This window comes from Stigmatopora nigra, chromosome 18, assembly GCF_051989575.1.
Source record: "Stigmatopora nigra isolate UIUO_SnigA chromosome 18, RoL_Snig_1.1, whole genome shotgun sequence".
Taxonomy (NCBI): domain Eukaryota; kingdom Metazoa; phylum Chordata; class Actinopteri; order Syngnathiformes; family Syngnathidae; genus Stigmatopora; species Stigmatopora nigra.
The window spans coordinates 8,187,800-8,210,916 of NC_135525.1; the positions used below are offsets into that span (position 1 = coordinate 8,187,800).

General features: G+C 41.2%; 1 protein-coding gene across 1 annotated transcript in view; it reads right to left on the reverse strand.

Annotated features, from left to right (window-relative positions):
* The window catches only part of ankfn1b (ankyrin repeat and fibronectin type III domain containing 1b), a 77,074-nt gene that overhangs the window by 7,980 nt on the left and 45,977 nt on the right, over positions 1 to 23,117 (reverse strand). Inside the window, exons 5-12 of the mRNA XM_077739606.1 lie at positions 18,755 to 18,877; positions 9,359 to 9,578; positions 8,938 to 9,145; positions 6,068 to 6,265; positions 5,321 to 5,434; positions 5,060 to 5,157; positions 3,386 to 3,476; positions 715 to 822 (exon numbers count right to left, since the gene is read on the reverse strand). Of these exons, the coding sequence (XP_077595732.1) occupies positions 715 to 822; positions 3,386 to 3,476; positions 5,060 to 5,157; positions 5,321 to 5,434; positions 6,068 to 6,265; positions 8,938 to 9,145; positions 9,359 to 9,578; positions 18,755 to 18,877 (1,160 nt within the window). The remainder of the gene's footprint in view (positions 1 to 714; positions 823 to 3,385; positions 3,477 to 5,059; positions 5,158 to 5,320; positions 5,435 to 6,067; positions 6,266 to 8,937; positions 9,146 to 9,358; positions 9,579 to 18,754; positions 18,878 to 23,117) is intronic.

Sequence of the window (23,117 nt, forward strand, 5' to 3'; positions counted from 1 at the left end):
ATCCATTACAGCAATAACAATAAAATGGACACCAACAGATTAAATAGGTGCCTGTTAAAACACTATATTAACAGTTACTCAGATAACTATAGCCGGAACAACACAACAAACTCTGCCAACTCTGGAAATAGACGGCACACCTATTGTTCACTTTTCTTAGGAAATAAATATATAAAAATTGCACCACAGGCCCAGCCAAACTAAGATAAACTGCAACTAGTCCGGAAAATACTGTACTTGACTACAAGAATGAGTCATGGCAAATGTTTCGTCATGTGTAGATCCAAAAACCAGCAGTTTCTTGTGTGCAAGAATACTCCATCTAATCTAAAAATAAAAACATACAGACATCCATCTCCCCTGTTTACCAAACTTATTTTCTGTAATATGAACTGCTGCGGTGGCTTGACGAAAACCCTGGTGTGTTTGTTGAAAATGCACCACAAGTTGACGTCACATTGCTACCTACGTCAGCGCGAAGGACGCCCACACGTCGCGGGTCAAGTATATTTGCGGCTCTCATGTTTAAGTTCCTACTCTCCCTTGTTAAATCCAATGCCGCAGTAAAAGCCTGAGGCGGATTAAAAATCACACGCTCATCTATAGTTGATTGGTTTAAAGGGCTGCGGTTTCAAACATGTAAATTATTGCGGGTATCGTATGACTGCTGAAACCTTTAACAGCCAATAAATCAATCTAAAGGGTTTATTATACCATGGCAGAGACAGCTCTGATGGGCATCTTTTATTTGGGCGAGCAGCTGGACCAGAACCTCCTTCTGGCCTCTTTGCCGGGGGGCACGGCCATCCACGTCTCTCCAACCTGAAATAGGAAGAAAGGGACAAAGTTTTAAGAAAATTATGGGGTGAATCCTACTCAATTAAAACAAATCAACATTTACACATTGACTGCCAGATAAATATCCAACAAACGTGTTTAATTTCTGCACTCTAATCTAATCTTGTTACATCCTGGAATGCTCTTTTCCAAGCAGTTTTTCGCCTTCCTTTCCCAGATGGATCAGTGAAAAGATCCATTAGGCGTGTCATGTTATCTCTAAACCTCCAGTATACAGTGTTACACTATGACTTAACATCAGTCTGTATATGCTTTCAAGCATTACTTACACGGGTCTAAAGAAGACATGTAGTACATAGCGCAGGCTCTTTGAACTGGCACATGAGTTATTAAGGCCTATCAGGTGTTGCATTCAGTCTTTGTATTTCTGCAAAACTTCCCATTGCCTTAAGGACAAAACTGCCATGTTGACAGATGACCATTTTTTGTTCCAAATGCTACCATTACACCGCTTTGCCACATTATGGAACATTTTGAAGAGTGTGTTGCGTGGGTCAATGACAAAACCATGCATGTACTCTTTTCAATGAGTTCAGGAAGAATATGAATGGGCACAGGAAACAAATACACTCATGATCAAGTTCTCAATTTGGATTAAAGTCAAGGGAAATTTACCTGAACTAAACCAAAGGGAATTTAATCTAAATCATTTCAATTCCTGTTCATATGGAATGGATATCTATTACTGTTAAACACAGCAAAATATAGAAACATTAAATGTACAATGTTTTATAACATTCATTAACTTTTGTGTGTCAATCTTATGGCAAACTTCAATTGGGTTTTAATTCAATTAAAGTCCAAGTGTTCTGCCTCTTTGGATATAAATGCAATCACACCGTGAGCTGCAGCAAATGAGCTTCCAAGTTTTGGGTCTTCTCGATGCCTGGGATCCCCAAACATTTAGTCCTCTATATATTAGCAGCTTCTCAAACAGATACAGTCGTATATTAAGAAGTACTTGGAGAGCTGTGCGCTTGTAGAACAGTCGGTGCACACATGCAGACACACACACACACACACACACACACACACACACACACACACACACACACACACACACACACACACACACACACACACACACACACACACACACACACAAGCACCATGGCTGGAACATAACACAGCACACTTTGCCCCCCAAAGCAATAAAAACACAAGTAGTAAAAGGACATTTACCAATGCATCAATGAAAAGTCTGTACGTTCCATTAAAAGAATACTGAAAATCTATTCACTATCTAGGCCTGCTTTGGAAATCACACAGACACACTCTTTCTACCTACACCCTCCCGCCCAACACAGAACGTGATCCTTCAGCACGACTGCCCTTTTTTGCATCCCTCGCTGGGTCCCAGAAGGATGTGTCAGCGATAAACCCACCTCCCCGCGCCCCCTTTCTCGTACCATCACGCACCACCCTCACCCCAACTCCCACTCCTGGAGCCCCCCGGGGCGAGCGGGATCGAAACACGGTGAGCTCTATTCCCGGAAAGGTGCCTGTCCAGACAGGACAAGCGGGCCCTTTAATGGGCGTCCACGGCCCGGTATAAGGCCCCCACTGTTGGGGCCGCGCCGTGCGCTACAGCACAGACATGCAAATATTTCCAGTGGTAGGCCCAAATGGAAAACACAAACACACAACATCGAAATTAGCTCGCCGAGCGGGAGGAAGGTGGACAGTTGAGAAAAATACAAGAGCGAGGGAAAGCCCGGTTTCTTTGGAAAGAAGGCGCAAACACCTTGGTGTGTACCCCAGATGTGCCAATGTGCCTTGGGTCGAAAGTCATGCAAGTGAATTGCAGATCGGGCAAATTGAGGGCCAAAGCACTGCAGTGCCCTCAACACCTCGGCTGTTGTTGCACATGACTTCAGCGTTTAACTCCTGGACTGAACCCGGCCAGCTTCTTTTGTCGGCCAGCGCCAAAAACGAGCCGGAGGCTACGGTTACACTCTCTGACGTTTGTAGCGGGGGTCCCAACAGCGGGCTCGCCAATGCTCCAGCTGTCAGCACGGCCGATGATGTCAAAGCTACGTAGGCATGACGCTCAAATCGACCAATGAGATCAGTGAGCCGGGGGTATTTGTGGATGGGAAAGCTATGACGCAGATATGTATCAGAGGTGGCAAAAAGTGTGAATAAGTAGGACAGATAGTGGGATTTAAGAATAAATAAAAAGGGCTTAAATTCACACTATCATCTCAGGGGTGGGTATATTACAGATTTTGATAGATTGGAATTCGCTAAGTCATAACACAACAAATATTCTCAATAGAAATGCAGGTTTGACAAAAGAATACCTGTACTAAATATATAGGAAATGAAAGGGATCAATTTGATATAAAATATAAACTGAATATATAGGCACTGTAGATATATTTACTATGATTCATGTGGGATATTTCTCAACTAAATACTGTATATATGTGGGGAAAATACTGTACTTATCTATATGACACCACTTGGTTAGTCAAAACAAAAGATCTACATTGTCCATTATTGTATTATCAGAATTGAGACTTACTGGAAGGAGCAGCACAAGCTGGTGTCGAGGCCAGGGCAGGCCCCCAACCCTTCATGTTGTAGGCCGACACTTGGACATAGTAGGGGGTCCCCTGGACAAAGCAAAAAGGTCGTGTGTGAAAGAAAGTAACGAAGGCCAACCATACAAGCCACATGTACATATTTAGAGCTCTTTGTTGTCATTACAGAATCTATGCACAATCTAATTATTGTATAACTTCTCACTCAAATCAACAGAGCGGGCTCGTCCATTAGAGATTGAGTGCGTGCTTGTGTAAGGCAAAGCGTCTATAAAGGATTTGCTGTTGCTGTATCTGTGCCCAGTGTGCCGACAGCAGGCCTCTGTCCTTCCTTTCTCAGCCAGATCAATCACAGAGTCGCTGACACTCCCTGACCTCGCCTTGACCCCTGTCATGTGACAGGAGTAAGTTTCGGGCCTGGCAGCGGGGTTCTCGGCAGGAGAAAGAAGCGCGACTCTCTATCGTCCTTCCACAAACAAACGCGCATGGTTGTCCATTAGTCCACATGGGCCGGACATAAATCAGATGGCAGGCTACCAAGCTGCTCTTTTTTTTACCGTGGTGGTGGCGGCAGTTTGGCAACTGTTGCTCCTCAATGGTCAGGGGCCATTTGGAAGACTAACAAACTGGGTTTCCCTGCCCAATTGTGTGTGTTTTTTTTGTTTTGTTTTTTTTCCTGCACCAGGTCATAAGTCTTTAGTTGAGAGGTTGGGCCGGTGGCGACTCCAGTGGTCTGTTTGATGTGTGTAATAAAGAACTGTGGAGATGTTGTTTGTGTGTAAATAATGTGGGATAATAGCCTCTAAATTTTCTGCTTTGGCACCAGCAGTTGGAGAAGTCGGCTCGCAATGTTTCTTTGTGCTACATACCAACGAATGTTGGATTCATACTTTGTGTATTTGACATCTGGGCAGTGATAGACATCTAATCCTTTTGGAGTGGAGAAAGAGGGCACTGAATTGTTGATGCCAAACGTCCCAGTCCAAATGGGTTGAAGTTTATCACCATCAATTGCAGTTGAGTTAAGACTGGGCCTTGTTTGGCTCTGACAATGTAGAGTCAAGGGTACCTTTTCAATACTTAAAAAAATATATATTTTCCTTTCACTTAAGACATTATGTAAAAAAAATATTTGAATATTAGGTGTTGTGTGAATTCATGACTTTGGAAGTGCGTGACACTAACTTGGTTGAAAATGACCCATTTTATGATGCTCTGATACAACACCAACTCCTTGGACATTAATATATGTTTTGCTATTATATATGAAGTCTGCCACAATCAAATTTCATAGTAGGAATGAATGATTTGAAGCTATATTCTGTAGCCATAGCCAGTAAACATGATTAACTAAAGCAATATCTATAAATATAAATGTTTACAACTTTTTTGCTGATATATTTCAGCTATTTGATGAAAAACATTGTATTTAATAACTTGGCATATCTAAAAAATTATGTGGATTGATGTTTAAGCATTTTGATTAATTTGATCCACGGTATATTGCTATAGTCCTACTAACTTATGACTTGCATATATGAGACGCACTCCCACCTCTGATTTGGTAATGTCACTTCCTGCCATCTAGTGGCATTTACTGTAAATCTTCAGTTTGTCAACATTTTTATTCATTAACAACTCAAAGCACAACTTACAGAGGTGAGTCCAGTAATGTTGTACTGCAGCACAGTGGCATCCTCTACCACTGCCTCTCCCAACACAGGACAGATGGAAGACGTGGTGCCCCAACTCACTGCAAAGCCAAACACACATCTCCACAATCAAAAACTGGCGTCTCTTATACTACTGTATTTTGCGGTGGGAAAGGCGTTAGTCAAACACTTGGCATCTACTCAGACAAGATGTCTGCATGTTACAAAACCGTGACGTCGGATTGATCCAGCACAGCGCCTGACCTTTGTATTTGGTAACCACAGCCGAGTTGACACATTGAGGTTCCTGGAAATCAATGGTTAGACTGGTGTTGCTGCTGACAGACAAGCGTGCTGCACTTGGGGTATTTGGAGGGTCTAAGAGAAGAAGAGATTTAAAAAAAAAAGAGAAAAAAAAGTCAGATGGAGGATTTTCTTGCACACTTTTCGATGGAGCTGTAGAGTGCCTTGGCGGATCATTTTAATGAGATCATTTGCTCAGTTGCACAATGCGGCGTTCATTCTCGCGTGAAATTGCAGCAATTTACTGTCACTATCGCAATGACAGTCGCTCAGCATGCTGGCGCGCGCACGGATAAAGCTAATTGCGACTGTGAACAAGATAACATAAACAGGATTTGGTGATAGGGCAAATGTTTTTTTTCTTTTCTTGTTATTGTGCGCAGATTTTATCGAATCAATTGAGAGGGTGGAATTAAAAAGGGGGGTGGGAGAGAGAGAGAGAGAAAGAGGGCGGGAGAAAAAAATGCTCTCATCAAAGTGCAGATCAGTTAGGCTTTTGGGAGCCAGTGTGTGCGTGTCAGTTTTTGTTGGGTGGCTGTCTACCCGGCCAATTAATGCGTCATAAAGTGCCTATAAAAATTAACGCACACACATGGGCACACACTAAGCATCCTAGTGTGGAAACCATTAGGTGGGCCCAGACAGAATAGAAGTCGAGAAAAGGAATAGAAAAATGAGAAACCTTTGTAGATGCCTTAAAAGTCTTACTTGCGTGCTCGAAACCCGTCTGCATGCGTCTGAATAGCCTCAGCCGCCATTCCCAGGCCTTTAGCTGTCTCTCCCGGTCCGATTCCTCCCGTTCTCCGGCACCTTCGCCGCCGACTTGGGTCTGAAGTTCCGATACACGTTGCTCAGCCTCCTGGACTAAGGTGGCCAGATGGACTGCTCGGCCTTCCAAACTCACAACTAAAACACAAGCACACACCAAAAAAAAACAAGTTATTTTCTTGCTGAACCATTAAACCTGGTATGATTGTCCAAGAAGTTAATGGTCAATCTAATTTTCCAATCATTTGAATTTCTTATTCTGCAACAGTTGTGCATAAACTGAGTTAATAACCAAGCAAGGAATTAAAGAATAACACAATATCTCAGTTGTAAATCCTGTGTTTTTGCAGCACACTTTTTGTTATCCTAATAAACATTTTAATGGACTTTGGAGGCTTTCCAACATACAACGAAAATTGTGTGAAATTGAGAGCGGTTGGTGAGACAATTGCTCTTCTTGGGGAAAACAAAATGGTGGGAGCATACATTTAGATTGCCGCTTTAAGCTTTTTTTTTTTCTTTCCCTGCAGAAGTGGTGGAACATTTTGATCTATTTAAATCATGAACCGCAGCGCCAAAGAGCCTCCACGAGAGGAATGTTTGGTCTCAAAGGGGCTGGCGCTTGACTAGAACAATGTGGACAATCACAATCAATTATTTCACCCTAAATGAAACAAAACAAAATTGCAGGACAGAAGACTGTTATTCTAATCACTGGTGGAAAATACAATACGAATGCTTTGTTAACCTTAAGAAAAAGAAAAAACCCAAGAATGATTATGATAGAATGTTTACATTTTAATGCAGGTATCTGTACTTTAACATTAAAATTGATGACCATGTAGACATGATTCTTCTCTTGTGATCCAAACTATGTTCGCCCAATCAATCCAAAATTACAGTATTCGGGCTGAGAGAAGACAATAGCATATTGTACTTCTTTTGGCGGGCCCCTCACTCCCCAAGTGTTTGGGACTGGTGTGAGTCTGTGTTTAGTCTGAGTGGCCTGCGTTTGTTCACAGTGGATTCCACTGTTGAGCGTTAGATTCCACTGTTGACAGTAAGTTTAAAGCTCTGTGTGTCAAAATGTCCATCTGGCTGTTTGATTGCGTGGCCCCTTTAGTGTCTCGTCGGTGGCTGTGGGCTTCTCTTCTAATACGAGTGTCTCCATTGCGGGCTCAGTTGTTCACTTTGATTGGCCCCCGTGCACACTTTCAACTGCTCGGTAATGCAACAGCTGGGGTTGAGGTTTAAGGTCAGGGTTCAGGCTAGGACTTAGTGAGCTGGCTCTAAAAATCCTAATTTGGAAATGGAATCGTGGATTGCTGGATATAGCTGCAGAGTTAGACTCGCATGTTCGGCCTTTCTAGACACGAGCCATCGATCGGCTGATTGAGAACTCAAGATAGCAATGCTGTGTTGCCAGTGGAAAAAAAAAACTTGAAGGCTTTAAACAGTTAAATTCCACTCCCAGTTGAAGTTTCCTGACAAACTAAACCCTAAAGTTTTTGTAGAACAACTGCCAGAAGACCCCCCGAGCTTAATGCTAATATACAATGAAATCCACCATTGGCATGCCAACGATTAACATCTATGTGGCAGTTTTAGAGCCCTTTAAGCAACAAACAATAGGTGATTTGAGTGTTTTGAGTTACGGGCACAGTCATGCTATCCGTTTAACTTGTATTTCAATGCATTGATTTATTTCCATGACCAATCTTTCCTTAAAAAAATGCACATATTCTTTCTTCCCTATAAAACCTGTTGCAATCGACAGATTATTTTCAGCAAACAACACGGTTCCCTTCAAGTGTTCTTAATTTAAAAACACCTTTACAAGAGGTCTGGATCAAATGTATGGATGTGTGTGTAGTGTGTAACACACTATGAGCCCAACGGGCACGTTCTAATCATTTGCAGAAGAAAGGAGCAGCAAATTTTGCACATCACTGCACCTATCAATTCTGTGCAGCCAAAACACACAAACAATAAAAAAAAAATCACACCCACATATGCAAATAATAAACATTCACAAAGACACACAACACAACAATATATTCACAATACACTGTGTACAGCCACATACTACATGGCAATATTTGGAAAACCCCACAACACGGATAACCACACTGACCAATGCAAATATGCATACGGACAACAAACACACCTACACAGACAACATACTGTTTACCCTCGCCTACAGACGCACAACACATGGAGACAGCCAGACTAACATAAAACCTACACTCTTACACAGCCACATACAACATCACCAGCCAAAGGAACACAAGGTAGGAATATGTGTAATGGATCCAGTGAAGGTAGGCAGGTCATTGCTTTGGGCAATGCCATGGGCTATTTTAGCGGTGTCCGAAATCGCACTGTGCATCTATGGCAACCTCTGTTTCTTTGCCTCCAAGGCGTCAGCTGGAGCGCAAAATAATCGGTGACTGCTGCGAGCCATGTTGTGACAAAACTACATTGAATGACTAAGCTTCATTAACATTCCTTTTCCACTCACAACAGTTGCTATGGCGATATTCAACAATCAGGGTCTCGGTTCGATGGATGGATATACATTTTTAAGCAAAAAAAAGCATTACAGAAACACACCCACACATTTGATACATGTTATGTCTGTTTGGAAGTTATTGGATATCATATAGTCTATTTACCCAAATCATTCAAACTGGTTGGGTTTCAGCAAATGAACATTACTTTATTCAACCCTACCAGTCATAATGGATGAGAATTTTATCTAGATCAATGACAGTAAGTGACTGGACAAGATTTGATGTGTTGGTACTCACAGTGCGGACTTTCTTTTGCCCCAGCCCGGAGTAAAAGATTTGCCATGGGCACATTGTTGGTCATGATGGCGATATCAAGTGGCAGGAGGCCTTCACTGTTTGGTGTGTTGAGGTCCAGCTCCTCTAAGCTGTACTGGGAGAGCAACAACTGCACCAAATCCAACTCCTGGTGCTCCACTGCCTCAAAGAGTGCTTCATTGCTCTGGAACTGTGACACAAAGACAGTTTGTGGGGCATTCAAGAAGAATACTGCTGAATTGTATCAGTGAATTCACACAACCACAGTGTTTAAAGTCATTGGACTGCAAAAGAAAGCAGGCGCTCAAGAGCATGTGATGTTACTACCTGCTTCCCAAGCTATTTTTAGACAACCATGACCCGTGTGCTTATTATTTTTTCCCCGACGTTCCCTAGCACTTACTACGGTGGTTTTGCGCAACCTCTCCTTGTCTCCTCCCCGTCCTGACACCACACTGTCCTCCAGGGCAGAGGGGTTGGTGCTAACACGGAACTTTCCAGACAAGTTGCGGTACAGGCGGCGAGCCGCACTTGGCGAAGACAGGCTGGCTGACTTGCGAGCCGGGGTAGGCTGGTGGGCCTGGTCACCCCTCATGGGCTGCGTCATCTTGGCTGAATCAGCCCTGCATGAACAAAGGATGGAGGAAAGAAAAAAGGTTGAATGACTCTGAGCTTACAGTAAACATCACGATGCCACCTTCATTCTCTACCCAATCCCACATAGAGATGGAGATGACTCACACCACACTAAATATCAGCCAAAAATGTCAGTTTCTGAACCTTTTCAAAGGCCACAATTGATAAAACGTGTTGTTAAAACCCAAAATGATTAATACCTTGTCATTTTTTAACTACTGTTTACAGCTAAATATGTCATATCCTTCCATCCGAGAAGTTTCGCTCTCTTCAGCCTCACCTCACCAGGCTTTCTAACAGATAAGCGTCTTTTCGGCCTCTTGTGTCTTGGGACGACTGGTATGGAGAATATGCTCCTTCTACAGTCCGTCATGGGAACCCTGTCGAGGCGCGTCTGCTCAGTGGTGTCGGCGCACACTCAGCCGCTGAAGGAAATGTCAGCACGAGCCTACAGGCGACGGTGACAGACTATGCGATAGGTCCCACGCACCACACGGGAGCCAGGAAGATAAATGAAGCCCTCAAGTGGTAACTTTCAACAGCTTTCTCCCCTTCTGTTCCTTTCTGGGTCTCATTCATCTTCCTGCACCCCTCGTCCCCTTACCAGCTGTCTCATGTTTCACATCTTCATCGGCCTTTAATTAATCTGGTAAAGTGATGATAACTGCGTAGCAGAATAGCGTGTAGTCCGTGTCGGACATCTTTTAAATACCTTGTCAAGGCTATGTCATGTGGATTGGACTGAGAATTCTGAGTGAGAGAGAGAAACTACTTCCATCTGAGAATGTGGAACGAAAAGTTTCAATGAACACGCATGAATCTCAAGATAATATCCAGGAAAGAAAAACTTTTCAGTTCTGCTTTAAGATGATGTCACATGGAAATTAGCCTGACAAGTCTTTGGCAGAAACTCCTACTGTTGTTCCATTAGAGTATTTGTAAATTAGAGTGCTATGGCGCAAAAATCATTAAAAAATACACTTAGTTCTGACTTTTCAGGGTGATCTTTAGGACATTGATAGATAGGTTCATTAAAGATATATATACCTGAGATACACATGTCCTAAACTCAATATAATGTTCCAGAGAGGCTATAAGTATTGAATTTTTGATTACACTTAAGCACAAAGTTCTTGCTCTAAAGCTGGGTAGGTCTCTATTAAATATCATAACACGAAAACAGGAGGTCTAAACCAGAGGCCTCCATATTTTAATCTGTTCATCTCGTGTTCCTAGAAAAAAGCCCAGTTCAAATGTTCGTTAGCCAGCTAAAACATCATATGAAAATGCGTTCAGACAACATCATTAGATGAATTGCAAAACCAACAAAGTGATGTGAAAAGTCTGGCAAAGCAAAGGAAGGTAAATAAAGAGATTGGAGTCAGTATAGGCCACGTTGACATATGTCAAAAGCATTCAACAGGTCATGAGTAAATTTGTCAAGTCCAGAACATCTGTAGGAAAAATATTATTTATATTGCCGCTCCGCTATGGACGTGTGAGTCCACACGAGCACGCTTGCGCACACAAACCCTCCCATTGCACATGCGGGCCGGGGCGAAAAAGACAGCTGACAGCGGCGACGCCGTTTAAGCAGCCCCCTTTGCAACAAGGCCTTTTTCACTGGGCCTATACACCTAAAATACCCCCACGATCCCTGTCCCTTCCCGCTCTGTCCCATCCATCTCCACTCCCTCCCGTAATAGACGACTTATTTTAGACATCCTCGTGTTCCCGGCCGGGTCGAACCTATTCCAGATAAAGCGTGGCAGGTATTTGGAATAATTTTTCCATGGGCCTGGCCCGGAAGATAAAACGAGATATATTTGTAATGCGTGTGTGTCGGTATCCCATTTCAAAGAGAAAGCCCATCGGAATCCGGCCCCGGGCTTATTGTTATTTGCCTGAGATGGAACAGATGAGTTTTTTTTCTGTCGGCAGGATTGTGCCCCATCACTCTCTGACGACATCAGAGTGAGGTTGGACTTTCAAAGAGATGCTACATCTTACATATCAGATTGAGATGTAATTTCCTAAAGACAAATCTGGAAGTAAGGGATGAAACAAGGCACTTTTGTTATGTTTGGTAACAAAAGCAGTCAATGTGAATGACTAGATTAAAGCATTTTTCTCTTAGGGACAATTCTTATTTGCTATGATGAGAATTTACAAACATTTTATCGCAAAACCCCCCACAAATGAACACTTTTTTTGGGTTACCTAAGACTAATATATCTAATAAAACATGTTCTTTTGGTTGTTTTATTCCCATCTCTATCCTACATGTATACATCCCAACTTTAAATGTAAAATGCAAATAATTGCTCTGACTCGTTTTTCTAAATTCCCCCCCCTGCAGTGTCATCTGTTTACCAAAGAAACAACCATTTTGTAAGTGTCTGACCCAAAAAGCCATAACTTATGCCACAACAAACACATCAACTGTGAGCTCATGCAGTGATCACAATGAACAAACAACCATCATTCTTCCTCAGACAGGGAATGCAAAGACCATGAAGTCACGCAAAGTTGAGGTCTCTAATGTATGTACACTTTTCTTCAAGCCTGACAGCGATGATGTGAAAACCTTGTATATAAAAAGCTCCAACTGGTTAAAGGATTGCAGAGTTGTTGGAGTTCATTTAAAAGGAGCCACAAGTATGTACTTAACAGCTCATGAGTGGGGCTATCTCAAAAACATGTCAACGCGGGTAGCCGAGTGGAAAATTCTGCCCAATATGACCATTCGACAGTTCCATTGCGAAATGCACAGGGTATGCTTACAAGTGCCAGAAAATAAATACAATTAAAAAGTTTCAAATGGCTGTTGTCAAGACTATTTGTTTGTCTAAAAACATCGAGGAATCACGTGCTAAACATATGATTTTACTTTCGGCACTGCTATTTGCGCCCATTAAATGTCTATGGAGAGTCAAATCGGCAATTACATGCATGAAGAGATAATGGATTTGACGTTAGTGTGTGTTTTTTATATTGTGATTGGTATGTGTGGATGCAAAACTGTTAGACATTGAAATTGGAATAATGATTCTCAATGTTAATTGTATTTCTGTATAACCTGAGGCTCTTTCTCATTTTTTTTAAGGTTTGTTAGTGTCTTGACATGCTAATAATTCAGGTAAACTATAAAAAAAAATCTATTCTTCGGGTAACTCCAAGTTGTCATGCACATGGCTGAGCAATTTTGAACACCCATGGTTCAAAGAGTTTTCAGACAGTACGCTTGAGCTGAACTAAGAAATATTCTTCAATGTATCTAAAAAGTTTTTGTAGTTTAAAACAAAAAATGCTTTCCTCAAGGCATTTACGCAGACCTGATTCATACATTTCCCTCAATCACTGTTTGACATGATGGAATTTTTAATCTATATTTTTCTAAATGCTATTAGGCATGTTTATGTCCCCCCCCCCCCCCTCTCCCAAGTGCTTGGCAAAGCCCCCAGGGGCCGGTTATATGTTAGTTCAATGTTTATATATACATTAGTAATGGGTTATTCCTTATTTTTCGGATTGAATTATATGTTTGCTAAAATTATCCACGGCAGCGACTTTCCACCAGGGAAGGCGACACATAGGGTGATCATTTTTAAGCGAAGAATGGAAATATTACAAATAAAAAAATGACTTGAAAACACTTTAGTGTGGTGTTTAAGACTGGTTTAAAGAAAACAGGGTGGCAGGCCGGGAGACAGTGAGAGGAGAATGTTGCGAAACGGACACACATACACACATGTACGCGCACACAGAGAGTACGCTGGCCGCTCTAAATGTGGCTTGTAGAAGGAAATTCTGAAATCCGAGTCTTGGCACCAGACAGGCTGGAAGCAACCAGGATTTTGGACACAGAGCGCGCACACAAACACACACACACACACACACACACACACACACACACACACACATAACACACTCACAGTGGAAGGAGGGAGAGAGCATGGAGAGATGGCGGCTTTATTACTAGATTCATTTAGGCGTCCACTCAGTTTGGCTCTTATCAGCTTTTAAGCAACATGAGGCCATGCCAACACGCTGACCTACGGCGTCTCTCGCTCCGTCGACATGGCAACACAACAAACCCGTTTTGCTGGATATTAAAACACAGGCATGTGTGCGGTCGCCCCCAACAGTCGCATGTGAAGTTTCGCTTAATGCTCCGTCCGTCCGGCCAGTAAAGACAATGAGATTTACTCCAATCTCTCGGGTCGCATTTATATGGAAGCTGTTTTATGGAGTGATGTATCTGGTTTTGTGTTCGGGTTTCAGCATTGCTTTTCAATTCAGCTCCCAAAGGTGTCGTTAAGGCGGGACGAGTTCAACACATGTGCAGAGCTCATTCAAAAAAAGGTTAAAGGACCTGGAAGTCGGTCGGCTACCTGACCGGGAAACATTCATATGAGCTGGGATTTGAGAAGAAAATCTGATAAGCAGCCTCATTAGAAAATTCCTGTGTATGCATGTTTAGATTGCAAAGGGGTGGAACATTTCTGTGGGAATATAAACTAAGGAATTTTGAAAATATTCCAAATTGGAAACTTTCCATAGGAATGACTTGAATTTATGGGAGTTGACCGGAAATTAAGAGTTATTTAATACTGAGGTATCACATTCAAACATTAGTTATTTTCTTCAAAAACAGACAAAGCATGAAAAATCTAATTTAGTTCTCCTTGGCTGCACATTTAGTGTTCTTAAAACCGGACTTTTTTTTGTAAGTGAGGGGTTGAAAATAACTTTTTAAGTTGGGGACCAGGCAAGTTATTGCTGTACATGACTATGGTGTGTTAGGAAAGTTACTGGACTAGTGTCAGAAATATCTTTTGAAGTAGCCAATCTGAAGTCTAATGTGTTTTTTTGTTGTTGCCGCTCTTTTAAACTCTCTTAAAAGGATTTTTCTGGTATCTTCTGCACCTGTGTTGTCAAGGCCATCTTCATGTTGCCCTGTGCTCAATATGATGACCTTGAGAAAAAATCCTTTGAGCTTTTGGGAAAAATATAAATCAAAAGTTAGATAATTAGGGAGGCACAACTTTGTTTTTCCCAAGCAGGATCTGTCAAATTCTAAAATACCAGGTTAGATGAATGTATATGCTGCCAGCTGTTGTCATATTGCTGTCACTTTAAGGCATTTTGTATAACTTTCCAATCTGAAATGATACTGAACTAACTTTTTAAAAGAGTGATAACCTTAAGTAGTTTATAATACGACGAAAAAGAATACTAACTCCTCTTTTATTAGGATGCTTTTCCACGCTGTTAGTCTAGAGGTTTACTCCCAAGAAAAATGCATGCTCAATAAGGTTATTTTCAGGTGACATTGACTCACACTGATTTAAGAAGTCATATTCTATCACTCTTTCTTTTACATTGACTGATTACATATAGCGGCTGTTCTAGTTCGTGCAGTGAACTTTTCCTCCGGTTTGCCGCGAAATGCTAAAAGAGTGTCGCGATGGCAGCGGCGGTGGTACTGATCTTGGGTCCCATCTGCTGCCGGTCACAGTTATTAAAAGGGTAACACAACCTTGTAGGAATTAACTCATACATGACTCGCTTTGAAGTGTGAGCTGTGTGCATAATTGGCGAGTTGGAACAAACTGTGAAAGACCACGGGCATGGACGCCTAGTACGCGTGCCTAGAGGACGATGCATCGCCCGCTACCTCGTGGCCATGTTTATCTCTTCACCTCTTTTTTTTTTTCCTGAGGCTTTTTCATCTCATCCTTCCGCGCATTTTCTCGCCCCCCCTGGGGAGAGTAGAAGGGAAAGAGTAGGCGGTCCGTTGTATGTTTAACCTTTGAGGTGGGCCTGCTGTGCTGAAGCAAGGCTTGCCACCTGTTGGCTCGATGTTAGTGTCTGTGTGAGCTAGCTAGCAGAGGTAAATCTCTTAATTTTGATGAGCAGAGACAGCGGAGTCGCCATGGGTATGTGGTGGTGGCTCACTGCTGATGTTCTCAGGAAGGGGGGGGGGGGGGGGACATCTGAGGATGGATCTCTCACACACACACGTACACAAGCGTCCACACAAACAAGACCCCTCCTCTCTCAGAAGCTTGGTGACACTATGTCTCCCACGGGCGATTGAGGGCCCAGCCTGGGTGGCTCCAGGCCTTGTGTGTCTCTCAGTGTGAGTGTATGTATCACTCCAAAGGGGTCCCCGCCTGGGCCGCCATATGCCACCCACCCAGCTACGGACAAGAGAGGGGCGGAGGTGACCCTTGGCCACGGACTGAAGCCACCAGTTGGCCCGTTCTCTCAGTCACACGCCGACCGGGCGCCATGTTTAAAGTCCCACGGCTGTTTATCTGGGAGAGCGATGAAGGGAGGCGCTCAGGCGGGGGCCCTCGTAGATGAAGTTTATTCTCTTCTCTATGATTAAGCCTTTGTATACACAGACGGCAAACATGCATACAAAACAACTGGACTTCAATGCTGCATTCTAATTCATGTATTGTCACTTTGGAATTCATTTAGAAAGACTGCCTGGGTAAAATAATTATTAGGAGCATGTGGTCAACTTTAGGAAATGAAATACCATTAACATCTCTAACCCCAATCCTCCTCTGATTGACAGAATTACATTGCCGTGTAAATATAAATTGCTATTTACTTACAGTTTATCATTAATTTGTCTTTAAATAGGCGTATATACGTGTTTCACGAAAGCATAGCAGTAATAAGTTTTATTGGAAATGACAACAACAATGGTTGTGTTTTACAACAAGAGCCTAATGGAGTCATGGATAAATAAATAGGTGGTACTGTCTATGGTCCTGAAGTAGTAAATCTTGAAATCTTCTTCGCAATAAACCATGGGTTTAATAAAAACTAACATTAGACCACGATAAATTATTTATCTTGATTTGGACATAAAGCTCCAAAAAACAATGATAATGAGAAATATTAATATAAAACTTTATGGAGAAATTTACTTTCATTTTAGCCTGTTTTTGTCCATATAGCAATGTTAATGATTACAATTGTAAAAACAATGGTAACTGTAATAAAACCTTCACTCTACAGCTCAATAAACTCATCAATAACAATCATATTTTGTTTGTATTTTATAAAAGTGTTTCTTGCTTGACACTTGTGGCTCCCACGCCTCACAAAATCCTGAATTGTGAGAACCCGCTTCCAACTCAACATAAACTTTTACCACTATATATATCATCGTTAAGGCTTGTGAGATTGCTTCACTGCTAAGGGCAACCACTGGTCCATTTGATGTTTCTCACAGTATAAAATTAAATGATTGCCATCAGTTATTGGGACAATGTTGGCGTCAAGGTACACACATTGATTTATCTAATGGTGACCTTGCACTCCATGAGTTTCTGGGGATTGAATTCTGATGGCATAAAAGACTACACACACAAAAACAATATCCCACATGCTAGTACCAGATAATCGTAACATCCTTCCAATGTAGGATTTAGAAAAGCTCAAGTGCCACACACAACAAGAATCAATCTTAACTGCATCAGGCCCAAATGTGATAAGAAACAATAAAATAAGAGCAGAATGCCACATACTCGGTATTGTAGCAACTGAGCGAACATCAACAAAGCTCTGCTACAGTTTCTCAAGTTTATCAGTAAGACAGCAACCAAATCAACAGGTGCAACCACGTTATCTCTAAACCCAGCCGTGTACTGCACGATAAGTTTACTGTCATTAAATAGCTCAAACGCCTTCCTAAGCCTCCTACTCAATATGCATTGTGATTGTTACAGTCATCCAAAGTTCAAGTAGGATTTTTACAAACCTACAACGTTGATGAGGATAAGTGGCTCGGGAAGATGAATGAATGATTAACATTCTTTAATAATGAACAAAAAGTTTTAGGAAGCAGTGCAAAAGCCATGGAATTTTAATGATTCATTGACTTTACGTACCAAAGAAATACCGCTTGTCCAGTCAGTAGCTGGTCTCATTTAGCTTGGCTTCCCAGTAGTATGACTCTGTATTCAATGTCTACTCCCAAGTTCCCAGGTTTATGATGTCACAAAAAGAGCGGTCACGCTCTCGTAATGGTGGCTCACCCCAGAGAAAGTCGAAATGCAGCTTTAAACAAGCTCCCCACTTTCTCGTAAATGAGCATGTCCAATCTTGCCACTGCGTTTCATTAAAAGCAGACCACATCAATCAGTACGCAAAGTAGTCCGGGTCGCTTTCGCTAGCAATGCAACAGGAAAAAAAAAAAAAGAACTAAGAGCCGTTAAAAAGTCAAAGACCTCACACTACACGTACACGGCGAATCCCATACGTTTAACATCGCCATCCCGCTGATAGACCACACAGTGGTTCGTGACATAAACCCTAAGACCACACATTAAGCCATGTAAGGTCGACAAAAGACCCCGTACAACCTTACAGTAGGTCCTTACATGACTCTGGAAAGAATAGGGTACCTGTACTGTATTTTTTTTCTTTCACTTTTCATTTTTTTTTCACAAGAAAACGCAAATTGACTTAAAACAGTAAAAAATAGCACCCTATGGTCTAGTCATTTTTCATGGTGTACATAAATACTAATTTTAGGGTCATTTTATGGTAAAATTATGCTACCCACATAACAGTCGTGGCTATTTTTTTTTGTTAATATGCTATATTCGGCCCATAATCCTACTTAAACTTTTTAATGTCCTTATATGTCAGGAATTGTGCTAGTTCATGTCCATTAGGCGCGTCTACTTGTCTGTTTGTGCAAGTACTATTGTTACCATGGAGACAAAAAAACCCGGAAACCACTTTGGTCCATGACTGCTAAGTCGGGCAAATGAGGTCCTTTTCCCAGTGGTAAGAAGAGCCAAGAATACACAACAGGAAGTTCAGTGAAAATGCCAGACGAGCGTATGGCAGTATGAATGGGTCAATAAACGAGCGGAGGGAGGCTAGGCAACAAGGGGGAAGAATAAGAAGGATTGACGATGGGGAAGTGAAAGTGGCCTGGCTATGGAACGCTTTCAGACTTCCTTTTAGCGTCTGCCTGCCGACTGGAGCGCGGCGAGATGGGCTGGCGCCACTGAAGATGCTGGGTGCTCTCCAACCAAAGACAGAACGAGACCCTGTAACCGCCACTCAGTCTCTGCCCTCACAGCACAGAATAAATCGGGCTGATAAATAAGGTCTTTGCACTCACCAATCCACACTCAGCGAGCGTCGCCTGTAGGAATGCGCTCGTTCAGACACGGTCTTCTCAGCTTTGGCTGGACGTTCTTTCAGGGAGAGACGATGGGTAAACTTCGAGATTCCAAAGTCCGACCTTGGGAAGAAAAGAGAAATAAAATCATTAAGAAACTGCATGTTTTTCTGATTTAACAAAATGTGTATATTTGGGATGACATTTCAGCATATATAAGTTTTTCTTTTTCTTCTATGACTACTAAAATCCTGTTATGTTGTTTTTTCAGAATATAGTTACATACCTGTCAACTGGTACGTTCTCGCCGTAATTGGTACAACTGAAAGCCCATTTTTATATTGGTACGCTGTACACATGAAAATGGTACGCTAAACGGTGATTTTGAGAAAAAAAAATAAATTAAGGCACTTTCTAGCCATTTTTCACCATCCGCCATTGTTTCTTCCCGGAAACGCATGTCTGCCAAGTGATATATGTACCGGCGCCTCTGATTGGCTAAAAAAAAAAGATCATGATAAACATTTCGTTTTGTAACACTTTCACCATGTGATTTCCGTTTCCTGTTCCCTTGTTTATGTTTACTTTCATTTTCTACTTGTTGTTCGTGATTTTTTACAAAAAAGTAAAGTGGTAAGATTTTCCATGTATTTATACATATATGTAAGGGCGAAAACAAAATTTGGTAAGATCACAAATGGTTCGAGGTTGACAGGTATGTAGTTACCCCCCAAAAGCTGAAAATGTTAAATTAACAGATGTCTCAATTTAATTGTTCTTGTTTTTGGATCAAAAGAAAAATGCCCTCTCTAAAATGGGACTTATTTATTATTTTTCCCTTCGTCATTAGGCACGATTTGGTAGGTAGTCTAAAAATATTATGGCACTACAGTTTGATTTAGTGCTGTAGCTAAAATGCTTCATTTTCTTCTTTTTGTCAAGGAAAAAAAAATAAAGATAATTGCAAACAAGAAAACAGGCAGCCTAACAAAAAGAGCAATGACTGTAGAACATTATTAATGGCAAAAAAATATAACCAAGTCAGTCCCACAGATTCATGTAAAGTACTAAAACATATTTTTAGTGACAAATTATTCAATCAATGTGAAATATTATTTGTCGGACACACATCTTTGTGAAATATATTTCCGTTGAAGTTACCAAACACTCTTGACAATGCCAAATTTCCCAGAGGAGACATGAGGTTGCAGTAAGAGTTGTAGACAGTGCCTCGTATTTTCCAAATCATTTTAACAGGGAAAAAAAATACAAATACATGTTAATCTACTTGACTTGTTTGCCAATGTTTCAGTTTGACGTTGAGTAGAAAATAGGACGGGTAAAAATTAAATCTAAACAAACGTTTTATCCATGTATAATGTTGGGTTTCTCCATCTAACAACCACCAAGTATTAAGTCAGGCAGCAAGTCGAGCTATTTATTCAAAGTTTAAGCACTTTTCCAAACCTAGAACCACTAATTAAAGAGTCAGCAATTTTTTTCCCTCTACTCTTTTAACTGCACTTTGAGATAAGAGCTTAAATCCTAAAAAGCAATGCTCTTAACCATCATTAAAATGAATTAAAATCCCTGCATGTGCTCTATTTTTTCCTAGTTCTTTAGTTTTTTTTTCCAAACACAACCCACATTACCACCTGTCTTTGTAAAAAGATCTTGCAAAGGGCAATTTTCTCATTGAAATGACCTCATAGGACGGCTTATCTGTTTGACCAACCCCTCACAGCCCCTCCAAAACTTTCTCTCCCACTCCCACAGCCTCTCCGACTGACCCTGTGCAGCATCTCCAAAGACTTGGTCGACCTCAAAGACAAAGAGGCATATTTTCCAGTATGACTCACATAAACGAGGTGTGGGATTTTCATCAGATGGCAAAGAAACCCTTAATTGGTGGTATTAAGGCTGGACCCCTCCTTCAAGGGCTTTTTAAATTAAATTAGTACCACTGAGCTGTGAATGTCAGCTACCGACATCCATTGATGCTAATGCTCTTTGACATCGACAGTGGTTTAAAAAAATAAATAAAACATATCAGAAAAATGGGAAATATGTTTTTCTCATCAATGGTTGTAATTAATAGTTATCTAAACCTACACTTAGTTTGGATTTTGGCTCTTGACCAACAACTGCATTAAGAACACTGGTAAGACTTTAAAGATTCGGATCAAACACATGACAATAGGATGATAACTTCAATTGGCTGCAGAATGTATAGGATCACCACTTCAAACGTGCCGTGTCAAACTGAACATATATGGGGGTGCAGGGAATCCCTTTGAGGGCTTTAGGGGAAAACGGAACATGTGAAGCAGGTGGGCCATACCGAAGGGGGATCTACTGGCAACTGGCTGCCTGAGAAGCCTCGGCAATAGCCCGCCCAAGCAGCTGTTCTGGGATAGCGTCCTACCAGCGAGAAGGGTATAATGATGCAATAGTCTTGGAGGAAGGAGGCCCGTTTAGTAATCTTAACAAAACTTGTACTTACATGCACTGATATGATGCTGCAACGTTTATTTTATGATAAAATCTGATGAAAAGCTCAAGCATACAATAAACCACCACAAAAGAAATCTGGTTCAATTCCAAGTTGGAGTTAAAATGTCCAAAACCTCTCAAAGGCAAGTTGCTCCCAGCAAAAAGTGAACAGCATGATGAGAGAGTAGTTTGAATGGCAATTCTAATTGGACAATTTCATCTATTGATTGATTCACAGTGGAAAATGTTTTGTGTCGCCAATTCAGAGTGATTTGATCAACAGCACTTTTAGCGAGACAGCGACAACACTTGACCAAATAGCGCACGTAACTAGCTCTGGATAATAATGGGCATAGATAGAGTGGTTGAAAAAGAAGAAGCAAACCAATATGAGATTATAAGAAATTGAATCGTGAATTTTAGAAACCAATGTGGAATTTAATTCAGCCTGTTATCTACTGAGTGGCATTCATTTTTTATAAATGCCTAATCATTTTCTCAGCATTAAAAAAAAGAAAAGCTCAAACATTGGCTACTCTGCTTAAAGCCCCCTTTGGCTTGCTTGGCACAATTTTTCTCATTTGTTATTTGACAAAGGCAGCAATTAAATCAAGACGAATGCATTCGTTGAGCTCCTTCTTACAACACACAAAAGCATCAACAGTGAACTTTGACCAAGCTTTAGCCTGACTAACCCAGTTTGCTTGAGAACTTGCGGCATTTGAGGAAAAAAGTACAAGACTGGGAAAGGAGCTGATTATAAATTCAAATATAATTGTCCTCATCACGGCAACATCGTGAATGTATGAATTTACAATCTCTGTTCTGCAGGGTCTTCTAAAAACATGTTTTTCAATAATGTTATTTATTGAAAGGCAAGCACCAGTGTCTTTAGGGAATAAGATTATACAAAGGGTTGACTGTTTAGAAAGTAATTCCAGTCAAAGCACCAGGATGCTACATATTTAACTTATCTGGAGTATGTGATCTGTCTGAGGTTGCGATTTTTTTCTAACCACTGATCTTATTTCATATTATTAAGGGACACCATAATAAATTATAAAGACAGACAAATACCTGACCTCGTTTCAGCAATTATGGGCAATGGCTAAGGCCCTAAAACAACAAGTTTCCAAAGAAGGCAAAACAAAGCTGCATTGCCAATAGGACTGGAACACAGAAAGGAGGCGCCCATCAGTAACTGTGTTTAAAACGCAAATGCAAACTGATGCTCATGCATGCATGTGCACACGCACGCGTGTGAGCACTTATGAAAACAAAGTTCAATTCAGGAACATAACCCTCAAAACGTTTCATTAGGCCAACAAAAAGCCTTTCAGTGGTCCAATCATAAAAGACAGCAGCCAGGGTATGAACATTGCTAATTAAAATGGCTCAAAGAAAGCCTTGTTTTCCACATGCCATACCCATCCAAAGCTAAATGTTCCTCCACCTCTGGCTCTCAAGTGGATTCAATTCCCACCGTTAAAATACATTGACATGTTCTTAAGCTATCAGAACGAGGATCTAAAGCACTCTGACGTGTGTGAAATGCGGGATGTATTACATTTGTTGGTAAAATATTTGTTGGTAGATTTGCTTGTTAGCGAGTTGGACAGATTGGTGAACTTTATGTTTATGATATGGCTTCTAGGAACAGATAATGTTCAATTTAAAAGGAAATGTGTGCTTTTTATGTAGTACAACGAAAAGTACAACTGAGCGTTTAGCATCTATGTTCCTGGAAAACTGAAAAAAACTATAATCATTTTTCTTTGTTCGTCCAATAAGTAGTAGCACCATTGCCAATATTATTATAAGACTGCAGTACTGACATGGGGATCCCAAATGAGTCATTTTTTTTAGTTGA